At 39.0% G+C, this 13,466-nt stretch overlaps 1 protein-coding gene across 1 annotated transcript in view; it reads left to right on the forward strand.

Moving 5' to 3' along the window:
* Window positions 1-13,466, forward strand: part of GPC6 (glypican 6) — a 730,796-nt gene that overhangs the window by 671,983 nt on the left and 45,347 nt on the right. Inside the window, exon 7 of the mRNA XM_065740816.1 lies at window positions 3,898-3,927. Coding sequence (XP_065596888.1) covers window positions 3,898-3,927 — 30 coding nt within the window. The remainder of the gene's footprint in view (window positions 1-3,897; window positions 3,928-13,466) is intronic.

Genomic DNA, 13,466 nt, shown 5'->3' on the forward strand with positions numbered 1-13,466 from the left:
TATTCCTATCTCAGCAATTATCTCAAAGTAAACCAGTGGTCCAAAGTAAAGTGCTGCAAAGCTTCTGAATCAAAACAGACAGTATGGCACAGACTCCACTTACCATGCTCATCACTCAGTAGCATAGCATTGGTCTGTCTCATAGAACAGATTCATGTTCAGGACTGCAGCAAGAGTGAAAAGAGAGGAGCACCCAGCTGGAAACAGCTGCTGTTAGCTGGGCCTGAGGTTTTATGGGATGTCCTCCTGCTGAGTGCCTGACAGCTTCCAGCTGCACTGCAGCACGACAGAGCCTTGCTATGGTACTGAACATGAGTCTAAACTATCTAGAGGTTATTCCAATATGCACCAGACATCCAAATACACTAATTCAATCAAGACTTGAGTCTCTCCTTGGATCATCGTTCTGTAAATTCCTTTAATGATCACCACATCCACACCACAGGTCACATCAAAGTTTTTCCAAGAGCCTATGCTGTAGCCCATCCATTAATCTACTGTGTTCCCTCAGTTTCTGTTGCACCTCTAATGAAAATTAGCACATTATCAGCCAGGACATGGGATTGCTCTGCAGCTAAACCCAATATTTCAAGTTCTCTTTTTCTCTGGAAATGGTATAGCCTTGTCCTAAAATGAGGAATAGAAAAGACCTCCATTGTAGAGTTATTTCTCTCTAATGTGGTAGACTCATAACATAGTTTGTATCTCAGGCTAAAAATCTTGCTGGTGATGCTTAGTCTATATTTGACAGGATCTCCATTTATCTTTTCTCTTTAGATTCACAGAAGCTGTCCTTTTTGCATGGTGCAGTGTAGGGTCTTTGTAATTAACCTAGAACTTTCCAAGTTGAAGTAAAAGGTCACTGAAGCATGTAGGCTTTAGTCATTCTCTGGTCAAAGGTAAAGGCTGAAAAAGAGGAAGGTGAGAGAAAAAGCACAAAGAGAAAGGTTGGCAGCACAGGTCAGCTTGGGTCAGTGCTACATTGTAAGAAATGTTGGAATATTTTTGCAATGAAAAATGTTCATAAGACCTTCTATGTTCACTTAAGAATGCTTCTAAACATTATTATCTTTTTACACTACAAACTTCCAAAATACTGGACAGCATCTTGAATAAAGCAGTAATGTGGATAGATGCTGCTGGCCTTTAAAGGCTGTAACAAATGCCAGTGAATGTAATCCCTTATTACTCATAATAATTTCTAGACTTCCAAAGGGGATTTCTCTCTATGTGATTTAACAAGCTTTATTGAGGCATTCTCTCAGAAAAAAAAAAAAAAAAAAAAAAGAGAGAGAGAAAAAAAAGAATTTAGTATTATTGCTTTTACTTCAAACAGTGTTACAGGAAAATGCTTGTTTGTCTTTCTTGTTTGTGATATTTAAAATAATAACTATTCAAGCCCTGTCAGCTACATGCGTTGGTATCAAATCCATCTCCAAATGGCAGTGACACGTGTATTATCTCCTTTTGGGTTGAGAGCAACAATCCCTGAAGTGTGAGATGGCCACTGATCTGAGCTGGAGCGAGGAAAGGCTGTTTATGTGGATTAGGGCAGAAGGCCTTGTTTCAGAGCTGTAATCCCTTAGCAACACTTGGGAAAGGTCACTGCCTATATCTCACACCATCCTGGGTAATTTTATCCAGAAGGATATAAATGTTGCACTCCTGCCTCACAGGAGCACCATCCAACCTGCCTACATTAGGCTTTCAGTGTGTAACATGATGAATCATTCCCTGAATCACATATTTCTCTTCACTAACTATAGATGGAGCCTGGAGGACCATCTTCAGTTAGATCCTCTCCATCCTTGCATCATTAACAGGACATGAAGAATACCACCCAAATCAGCTTTCCAGTCTGCACACTGGTCATTGTCTATTGCTTATTAAATACAAATGTACAGCAGGATAAGAATTTTGATAGCAGTGTCAAATGTTTAAAGCCCAGCTTGATTATTATAAATGTAATAAATACAAATAAGGAGTAACTTTTTTTTTTCCTCAAGGAGGAACTTTTCCTCCTTGAATCAGCCCTACATTATTGCTTTTGGAATTCTGTTTTGGATATTTTATTCATAAAAACACTGTTAGACCATTTAAGTTTTAACTGTCACCACAAAGTCCAAGCATCCGGCTATGTAAACCTCAAAAGGAGAAGTAACAAACAATTCTGCTTTCATGTCTTTGACAGCATGTCCTTAGAAATGACTGAGTTTAGAAAACATTTCCTCTGCATCTCAAGCATGTAGCATATCTGAATCAATTTTTATCACGTGCTCATATTCCTGTTTAAGAGCTTAATTCAGTTGAGTATATTTTATCAGTTATGTTGCAGAAAGCAGATCTCTCATAAGAAGCCTGTACTGAAACAGTCAGGTACTGAATTCTTTTGAAAATGTGCTTCTTCATCCTTGCTGAACTTGTTTAATTAATCAAGCTATTGCATTTCAAGAAGAGAGGTTTCCAGGTGTTACTGTCACAGCGGTAACCAGAAAAGCTTAACAAAGAAAAAACAGATCAGAAATAATTGTGAGAAATGCGAAAAAGACCAAAAGTGCATATAGGTGAATTTAAATGTATTGGATGTATTTAGGAAGCCACATAGAGCTCAGGAGAGTCGTCTAAGCATGAGTGTAAAGCACCATCTGAGACTCCCGACAGTACTGGAAACAAGGGACTGACTGATGTGGTGCAGAGAACTAGAGAAAACCCAGGTACCTCTGGAGCAGCAGAGGGGAGCCAGGTAGAATATGCTGCAGCATCTCAAGCAGAACCTATGTTCAGGCAATTACATCAAGTCTTTTCAGCATGGGGCCTAAAAGCCAGGCTCTTTCTGAAGTCAATGGAGAAAGACATATATCTTTGGAGAGTGACTCACCCCAGCAGTTACAGACACCTCTCACCAAGTGGGAAATGAAAGGCTCAATGTAGTTATCCGCATTTAGATATTCAACACTGTTTGAGATGCCTCAGGGTATCTAGGACATCAGACTGAGCTGGCAGATAGGACAGTCCTTCAGGATGTCGGTGCTCTCATAGACAGGGGTTGAAAGCCAGGTAGGACACCTGAGAAGATGCCTGACATCCAGCTGTCAGGTCCCTCTAGTTGGGATTCAGCTGCATAAACAGTTACTAAATACTACTCGACATGCCTGTGTTTTTCAAGATGTCTAAATGTTACTAGAAAAACCACAGACAGCCTGTCTGGAAGAAATATGGAAACTCAAAACTACTGAATTTATTTTATGAGCCTATATTTAGGTAACACTGAATGCATTTTATATGCCTATATTTAGGTAACTGAATTCCAATCTATTTCTCTCCTGATTAAAGCAGAACCAAAAATGAGAACTTAAATGCAGACCAGCAGTATAAATACATGTAACTACCTTCCCATGTTTGACGTCTAGATGACTCTCTTAGGTGTGAATATCTGTACTTTCTTTCCACTGTTAATGGAAAGAAATGATGGCCATCATTCTTTTGTCTAAACATAAATTTATGCAACTGAGATGTGATTAAATATTTCTAAACTATATTTTATCTCATAAAGTACATATTTAAACCTCTCAGATAAATCATTCCCTATCCCTCTTCTACAAAGTGCCAAATAGTGCAAATTTTAGGCTAAGGCATCTAGCAATTGCATCTGATTAAGATAAGTACTGCCAGAAACTAAACAACATTAACTGTGGAACTCATCTGTTTCTGTAGAGTATGAACTAAGATTTCTCATTTAAAATCTATTGCTTTATAAAACTCGTTATCTTCTCTGTGGTTGCCTGTTTGGTATAACCTGTTTTGTTTTTCTTTTCTTTTCTTTTGTTTCTGTTCTGTTTTGTTTTATTTCATTTTGTTTCTTCTGTTCCCTGAATCTGTTTTCCTCTTGCTTCCCAGAGGACTATCTGGAGGACAATGCAACATGGTGTAAGCTTTGGTATTCTTATTCTTCATCTTCATTCCCATTTGTCTTTGTACAGTGTTGGGCAAAACACTTCTTTAAGTTTCAGGTTCACAATCCTTACTTTTTGTGTCTCATGTAGGCTAAAACACTGGCAGCAATTTTACATTATGTCATTTGATTCTGCCCAGTGCTTAGGGCTGCTGGTTCCTTCCAGAAAGGGGTGCATTCCCTCAGTGAACTAAAAGCCAGCTTAAGTGTCCTCATGGTCTCAGCCCCCATATAAGCATCAGTAGCAAAGCAGACGCTGCAGTGGTACTGAGCTCTGAGGGTCTATGTGTTCAGACAGCACTCAAACAAATGAAACAAGTTCCCAGGCCATCTTTGGCTTCCTAGAGTTGTCCTTGTCTCACTGTTTGATCTTGGGCTTAGCACGTAGGTGCTTTGTGTGAGTTCATGAAGTAGATCACCATATCCTTCCCAGCTTCAGAAGTTTTGTGAGTCTTATAAGTCCCTGAGTTTCGGATAAAGGCAGCAGACCAAGAGGAGGACAGGAAGGCAGCACCATGCAGGTATGCATCACCTCACTTGTGAAGCATTTAGCTTGGCCTATTATATACTGCTTCTTAGCAAGACTAAAAAGTCTACAGAGAGCAATGTGTTGATATAGCCATACCTACTTCCTGCATTTGAGCTGCATCAAGTACCTCTGAATCCACCATGCCATTGTACAGCACAGCGCTGATTTTATTCACCTGGAATTTCTCCCAAGAATGTAAATGCAGTCTGACCTGGATGGATGTGTGTAAAATAATTCCACCTTTTTTTCTTTTTTTTCCTTTTTTTTTGGGGGGGGTGGGGGGTGGGGGGGTGGGGGAAGGACATGGAAGCTTTCTTGATTTTCCACAAGGGAGCAGATGTACTATTAACCATGTAATGCATAATGCACACACATACTATGGAGACAGGCAACTGAAAAATTGGCTATAGCATTTGGGGAGTGATTTACATTCAAGCACGGTATAGTGGCTGCATAGACAAGTGGATGCACCTAGTCTGAAAATTAAACCCTTTCATGCTCTTTACCCGAGGGAGGTGAATATATTTTGTCACACTTTGTAGGAAAATGTTGCCTTATCTTCCATCCTGGTTTCCTTAAAATAAAAGTAAATTAAGTCTCAGCTTCTGTGAACAAAAGACCCTGAAGTGGCTAATTTAGGAATATATAGGATGTATTTTAAGTGTCCATTCATTCATATTTTTAAAGTATATTTTATTCCATCGTGTAATGATTTTTGTTACACTAAAAAACTTAATAGTAACCTAAGAAATCAGTTGTGAACAATTCCTTCCCAATGCTCCAGAACTACATGAAGCAGAAAATATAATACAAAAAAAAAAAAAAAAAAGCAGTAGACCAAAATTAACAGGACAATATACCTTGAAGACATTGATCTGAATTGCCTGGCAAAGCCTCTGGGGAACTCCCAGCAGCAGAGTTTTGTTAGAATCCATTTAGTCCAGGGTCTAGAAATGTTAAATATATGCAATGATAGCGTAATATTCCTGAGATAGGATGTTTATAGTCCCGATTTTATTTCTCAAGAGATTCTAGAATAAAATCCAGTACTTATAAATCTTAGAGGGTTTAAAAAACTGAAATGAATTTTTCAAACACCTTTTGCATACAGAGCCCATAGGGAAAAATGCAATGAGTCTGTAAAAGACTTCATAACTCATGAAGTATTGGTCACACATTTTTAAGAGTGAAGTTAACAAACTCACACAGGTGTTTAAGATGCCTACTGACTTCTCACAGCCTACTCCCCCTACCAGGTCTAGATGCTGTACTGTTGGATGTGTAATCTCTTCCTCTGTGCTGTTAATTATCAGCAGATAACTCCTGTAAAATGCAAAGGTGCTCAGCTCCTCCAATTTTAGATTTTGTGTGTTTAAATTCCTATTTCTTATTGGCTCTCTGGATAAAACATGTAACATAGAATTAATAAATATATTTTACAACATTTGTTATCATCATTTGGTGTCAGATTTAGGATTTGCTTGGTTCCTCTCAAATAGGTATTTGCTTAGAATTAGATTTTGTTTATTCTCAGTTTCTGTGTCACTGCAACACCTAAGTTTAAATGTGTGCTATCACTTCTTCCTTCAGGTTAATACTAGTTTCAGGTGGCAAAGGCAAGTGAATGATGGTGGCTATCAAAATCCTCCTGGGAAACTTGGCAGAGATCTGTTTTTAAAAACTGTGTTATTATTCCATAACCCAGCTGAACAGTTCTGCATGCTGCTGTCCCTGATGCATTGCACTCCTAATGTGCATGAAACAGTTACTAAGAAAGTGCTTTATTACAGTGGTTGCCTTCAGCTGGAATAGGTCTGCCTGCTGTTCAAACTTGGTTTAGTATAAGCAAGGAAAACCTGTCTTCCAGTGATAACAGAAACACAGCTCTCTACCTTAATTGTCCACAAAAATGTAAAATCTTGATTACCATGCATTGTCTCCCTTGCCTGAACAGGGATGTGTTGTCTGACTGTCCCACTGAACACAGTGTTTGTTTGGGCATCTTCTAAACATGTTAGGAAGTTGAGCTTCCTTTATCTGATGGGTGTGAAAATCCACTTCGAGTCAGCATCTCATTTCCAGGAATGTCTCAGAGATATAAGCAGTACAATGTACATATGTTACCACGATGTGGCATAAGAAAACTGTAAACAGAATCTGCTCCCAATTACTAGACTTCTCTACACACAGTGAAGCTGAAAAAAATGACAGTTATGGGTCTTCTGTTGTTGATGCATGAAGTGATTCCTGAACTTGGCTATTAGTATAAAGGAAAGCTGGATATATGGTCTAAATTTTGCACACGTGTGCATATCAATCAATAAAACCATGAGGTCGGACTTATTTGCTCTATCTTTTAACATTTCTAATGTTTTTATTTTAAATCTGAGCTATCACTTCATTCTCCTATTAATCAATGTCGAGAACTAGACAACTCCAGACCTTGCTTAAGGTACTCATTTGGAAATGACAAGAATCTGAATTAACTTTGAATTTCACATTTCTCTCTACTGAGTATGAAGAGAGTCTGAATGATTAGCTGAGACAACCAATTTGTAGATGTCTTAATGTAACTGCAATACCAGGTTTTTGAGTGAGGCTTTATGAATCAGAAGTGCACAAAAGGAGAACTGCATCTGTAAAATGTACTGATACATATTTTTAATCATACTTCTAATCATAGTTACTGTTGTGGCATCATCAGGCACCTAGGAGGCTTGCTAATGTGCAGCAAAAACAGTTCATTCTGGAGGCTGCACAAGTTGGCCAATGGCAATTCCCCCCTGTAAACCTGGATGAAAATCCAGTTCCTTCCATTTGATATTTTTGTCTCTGCTCAGAATTTTTCAATACTCAGAAAGTTTTTGTTATCAGCCTCTAGAAGATGAGCCTAAGCAGGAAATATATCAACACTGCTCTTTCAACTGAAAGGTAGATCACATTTCATGTGTCTGTGCATGAATCTTCGCAGAAGGAAAAGTGAATTCTTAATGTTCCTGTTAATGCTACAGAAAGATAGTGACTATATAAAAATCCTCTGCACTTTAGCATTTTGATGTGATACTAAGAGAAGAAATTGGTAGCAAAGCTTCTATCCCTACTTGCAGTACATGTACCATGCTCATTTAGATGCTTCCAAGTAACACGAGAGTAACTATGACTGACTACCTGTCTAAAAGGTGTTATAATGCAATGTATTCTTATAGGGTTAATATGACTACCAGCAACAGGTTCTAAAAGCAATAATAAGTTTCCATAAGAAACGGGATTTTGTAATATGTAGCCAGTTCATTTACCACTAGAGAACTAGAGGGTCCTTTTGTGCAAGTGAATCGTCTATAAAATATGCTCTCAGCATCAAGCTACATGGGCACAAGTATGGCGGCCAACAGAGAAATTAAAGCTTTGATTATTTCTGAATTGGAAGCAGTGATTCTCACCCTCCAAAGAAAAATATGTGTTACCCTGTACTGGCAATTAGTTCTCTGGAGCCTTGTGCACCAATTTTTATTGTGCTAGACTGCAGCACACAAACATATTGTGAACTCATATCAGGAGTGTGCAATCCTGGACTCCACTAATAACAAACAGTAGGTTACAGCAGACTAAAAACTGATTTCCCAAGCTAAACATCTCACACATTTTTCTTGGCTGTAATAGAAATCGACACCTTATGTACTTTTAAGTATACTACTAGTAGTTAAAGGTAAGTAAAATACTGGAACTAAAAATATTAATCTCCGTACATACAGTGACCCTTTTGTGAACTTTCCTTAGACAGGAACAAATATTTTATATTTTAAAAGATTTCCTATATTGTCTTCCTCTTTTTCTCTCCTATTCTGCAGTTACATCAGTGTATTAATCTAGGTTGTTTGGACAGCAATACAAAATGTTACTTTAATGTTACTGCCCATAAAAAGAAAAGATTGAGTGACTAGATATTAATTGATGGGAAAGCCAAGACCTTTAATAACACTGGGAAGGAAGAAGGAAAGGCTTCATTGTATCTGAGTCTATCCATCATCAACTATTAATTAGTTGAAAGTTAAACATGCTAACAGACCCAGCAGCGATTTTTTTATTCTAGGTCTGGGTGTAGGTCCTTGCATCACCATAGTTTCAACACTAGGGTAAAATGCATAGCCCCTGTATTACTACTTCAGATACTAAGTCACCCTGAAAAGCAGGAATATATCATCAAGATCTTTCAGGAAATCCCACTCTGGACAGTAGCACGTACTGAGGTACACAGCAATAGTGAACTACAGCTACAGGAGTAGGAGTTCATTTTATGGGCTCCCTCCACAGCCAGCTATGAAAACAGGCATTTTCAGAGCATAATTCCCACAGTCTAATGTAGATGCCTGCCAGAGATCACATGAATAAACCCTTTGAAGTATCAGTGTTTCTCCGTCAACTATGAGGAACTTTGGACTTGACAGATACTTAGCTTGCAGAAGACTAGAGCTGAGTTAGCTGAACTCCTACTGAGCAGTCAATACCTAATTTCTGCACAGACAGATTTACCAAGGCAAAGGTGACTTGGGGCATAAGTAAATATGTAAATATCTGTTTGTTTTCTTGTATTTTGCTTTTTATACTCCGAATGCATGTCATGTGCATGTCACTAGTTGTTAAAAAAAAAAAAGAAGTGATATTCACAATGTCTAATGCAGTGTCTATAATTCAGGTGGAGCCAGGTTTGTTAATCTCCCCTGGTAGCAATGAAGAGCTAGTTAGGGTGATCAATAGCAGGCAGGATTCATCTGCTGAAACACAAATGCCTCATGCTAAGGGAGAGGTTCTGAAATATCAAGGTATCTACAAGGAGCTAACAGACGTGATAAGGTCCTTGCAAGAGTTCTTTAGTCTTCTGAATACTCTAGAGGACTCTGAAATGGCATTAGCCTCAATTATTTTTGTTATTGAATGAGAGGTGTAGGAGATATTCATTAGATCCTAAATGAGACCAAGAATAGGCATTTGGCCAACTGAATAATTCCCTGGACTCCACTGCCTAAAAGACCAATAAACTCAACAGAGAGAGGCATCTGCAGGAGAACTGTGAGGTCACAGCTCGAACTGGTGATGAGGACCTGGTGAAGGGGTGTGGCTGGCCATGGGGCACAAGCAAATTGTTTGACCTGTGTTCCTCACATGACCAGATCAGGTGGAAACACCCTGGGCTTGTATAAGGGCCAGGGTGAAAGGGGTATATTTTGGTCCTGGGCTGTTTCCTGAAGAACGCTGTGTGGCCAGCCCCCCTTCACGAGTTGGGTGAGTTCTGTTCTTTGTGACTGTTGGCCTATCTGTGAATACCCATTGTTGCCAAGAACCTGTCAGAAGCAATTTTTCTCTGTAAACAGAACAGTATCTAAGACCTCAGATATGGTGTAGGTCCTCCAGGAAACCTGTACAGACATGTGGAAGACAGAAAGGCTTTCAAAGGCAGTGGATACATGTGTGCAGGCGACTGAATTCTACCCTAGGTCTACACTGACACCCACGCAGAGAGCTCTTAGATTCAGGCAAGAGTAATGCATCGTGGAACTGAGAATCCCATTCATTAGTATGGGAGGAAACTGCATCTGATACAGTTAGCACTTAAAACACGAGGATAATTGCATGAATTCAAAGTACTTTGAATTTTGCTTTCCCATTACATATTTGGTTGGTGTAAACAGTATTTAGGGACCCAAATGTAAAGGTCTAGAATGAAAGTTGCCTTTCTTCTTAAACATTCTATCCTATAAAGACCCCAGTACATAACAATAACTGTATTACCTAAGTGACTAGCTATAGCCACTGAAGTAAAAAGCTAATTGCTTTTTTTAATATAATGTACCTACAGTTCTTCTACATTAGAAGTGTGATATATATGCAGAAATAACAGGAATTTGAAAGCCACATTTCTGCAGGGAAGAACAGCAGTCACTTAGAAAAAAAATGTGCTGCTTAAGAAATGAAGCTGAGAAGAAATCCTATTTTCTGTGAGCTTATAATGGATGTTAGTGGGCATGAAGTCAGATAACATTTATAATCTTAGAAATACTATGTAAATAAAAGAAAACCTTTCAGCTGCTATTTACACATTTGTATGGAATCTAGCTGACCACACAAATCACATCTCCCATGTCACTAGCTGAGAGAAATAGTAACTTTCAAGGCACAGATGATCTGAGCTTGTTTCTAAGTCTGAATTGGATTGAGAAGCACCTGTACTTTGCAGTTCCTGTTTTCCAGTGTGGATGCTGTTGTACTGTGAGATAAATCCCATTCTCAAGATCTCACAATCTATAAACCTGGGTAAACAGGGAAATTACTATTGTACTCTTCTACAGTAATTACATTTATTTTGCTTTGGCAGTAAGGGGTCATCTTGTGGTAGTTAGACATTAAATACACATTAGAAATGTGTTCCTGTCTTGAAGACGTTAATGAAAGCTTCATTCCAGTAGAACATACAGAGTTCCTAGCCATTGCCTGTTGTCTCTGTATGATTTTCTAACTATTCATTTGTACTATAGGAGTTGAGAGTGCTTTCTGGAATGCATGATTTCCATAATACCTAAAGTCTGAGTTGGCAATATCAGTTTGTCCCTTGAAGGAAAGAGGAAAAATTCATTGCAGCCTGCCCCTGTCGTAGAGATTTCACCTCAAAGTGCAGAACAATAATCAAGCAATTCTGTACAAGGTACAGGACTCCTGAGGGTCGTGAATACTCTTGTCTTTGTGAGGCACAGAGCACTTTCTCAAGTGGTCAGTGCTGGTAGAGGGTGAGACTGGGAGACCTCAGCTGTTTTTATCTACAGCCTACCTCCCCCAGATAGAGTGATCACAATGGTCGGAAAGAACAGCTCCTGGATTAACCAACCTTGTCTTGCCAGCTACTCACCAGCAAAATTCCTTATTCACAGCCAGAATTTACCTAGACCTTTGTTAGATGAGATGTGGTGAACTCAGTTCCTCTATACCTGCAGAGAGAGGCTCACCTTCATCACAATTTTCATGAAATCACTCCTTGCTGGATAAAAATCACTGTGGCAAAACTGAGTCCCTTAAAAATCTCTTTTATCATGAAGACAACTGGATATAGATAGATAGGAGGGAAATTGACTGGAGGAAAAATACTGCCTGTGAAACTGCAGTTCACACAGGAATGTGACCAGCTGCAAATTAATGTTGTGGGACACAACCCTTGGAATTTTCAAGCTAGTTGTGGAAGCACTTTGACAAAAAAAAATCCTATTTCCCACAGGTTATAATACTGATTTATTTCTGTGCTAAAATGTGAAATAACACGGCTGGCAAGTACTCTTTCAGAAACCTAGAAAATAGGTGATGATATATAGGGACATATTCTTCAATGCCATTTTTCCTTTAATGTCTCCCCATGGCATAGGCACCATAATCACTTCAAGGCCACTCATACCCTTGTGAAAACACTCTCTTGTCAGCCATTCCTTTAATCAGAGTTCTTTCAGATTAAAAGAAAAATTAAACACATTAAATGGGTGACATTCTAAGTGGGAAGGTGTGACCAGAGTATTTCTATGTCTTACCCACCTAAAGGTTTAATTCTGACCTCCTGGACCAAATAACCAAGGCTGCTTGCTCTCTCTCTCTCTGACACATCAGCCCAGCCCTGCAGGCACTCAGTGTATGCAGCAGCTTGTCCATGTTATTAGCACTCTGCCCACACAGACTTAGTGCAGACACCCTGGAAACTCTCCACGCGTGAAGGAAATACAAGTTACCTTGTTTTCAAGGGCTCAGCTGCCATATAGTGACCACACACCCCATGTTTCTCACTGAGATAAAACCCACTGAGTTTATACTCATATTTTTTTTCCCTCTCTGATATGAAAGAGTGCCTGACACATAAAATCCTGGTTGGTTTTGCATTCATTCAAGTGGCCATGCCCTAAACAAGCCAAGAATGTTCTGTCACAGTGATAAATATCAGGATTAGCCATACTAAAGTTCTCTTCAGGATTTGTTCTGCTTCTGAATGCAATGCTACCTGGTTTTGAGACCTTACTCCACTAGCTGTTGGCTTGCTGAGGTGTTTTCCAGCAATACTTAAACTGTAATCTGTGCTAATGACAAACTAGTGAAGAGTCCAGTTGCACAATCTACTTTTTAATTCTAATGGATAAAATTGCATAGGCAGAGGAAATGTGCACTGATAAGAACATACCTGTAAATACTTCATTCTGACTTCTCTTGTGGAAGTTGCCATAGTAACTTACGGGGATAAGTTAATCGAGCCTTGCCTGTTATCAGAAACCAGCCAGAGAACAGAATCCCAACTATGGATCTTTAGGCAGCTGCTAAAAGTCAGATTCAAGTTCAGCTGGAGGTAAATAGGGAGGGGGTCTGTCAGGCAGAAATCAAGATAGAATACATCAGTATAAAGAAATTACAGAAGAAAATGGAGAAACAAGGCAGGGCAAGGGAAGTGCTGTAGATTTTTATCGCTAATATTTAAATATTATTACTATTTATGTTTTTCTAGTTTAGAAATTATGTTCATTTAAATATGGAGCAAACCATACGGGATATCAGAAACATTACTTGTATGAATAGCATGCTGTATTTGCAAATCAAAGCAATCTTTCTTCTATACTCAACCATATGGGGGCCAAGCAAGCATAGGAATATCAAATTGCCTTAGCTCCCTTCTGCATGTCATCATTTATAATTTTGTGAAACCTAACACTCACTTTCATTTGCCATATCTCTATGTGGATGGATGGTGATTGTGAAGGAGATAGGAGGCATGATTTTGATGGGTCAGTGCTTGATTGACAAAAAATTATTCCGTGGCCTACAACAGTCACCAAGCAAGGTTCTGGATTTCCTGTTGAGGGTGTCCTTGAGCACAGGGAGAAGAGGAACAGCAGGGAGAGGCCTGAGCAGTTCTTTTCTGTGTTGTGAATGTGCAAGCATGGAGGTTCAAAGTGGGCAGGAGTATCCTGA

This window comes from Cyrtonyx montezumae, unplaced genomic scaffold (genome assembly GCF_038088225.1).
Source record: "Cyrtonyx montezumae isolate F1298 unplaced genomic scaffold, pur_monq_1.0 scaffold_3, whole genome shotgun sequence".
Classification (NCBI taxonomy): domain Eukaryota; kingdom Metazoa; phylum Chordata; class Aves; order Galliformes; family Odontophoridae; genus Cyrtonyx; species Cyrtonyx montezumae.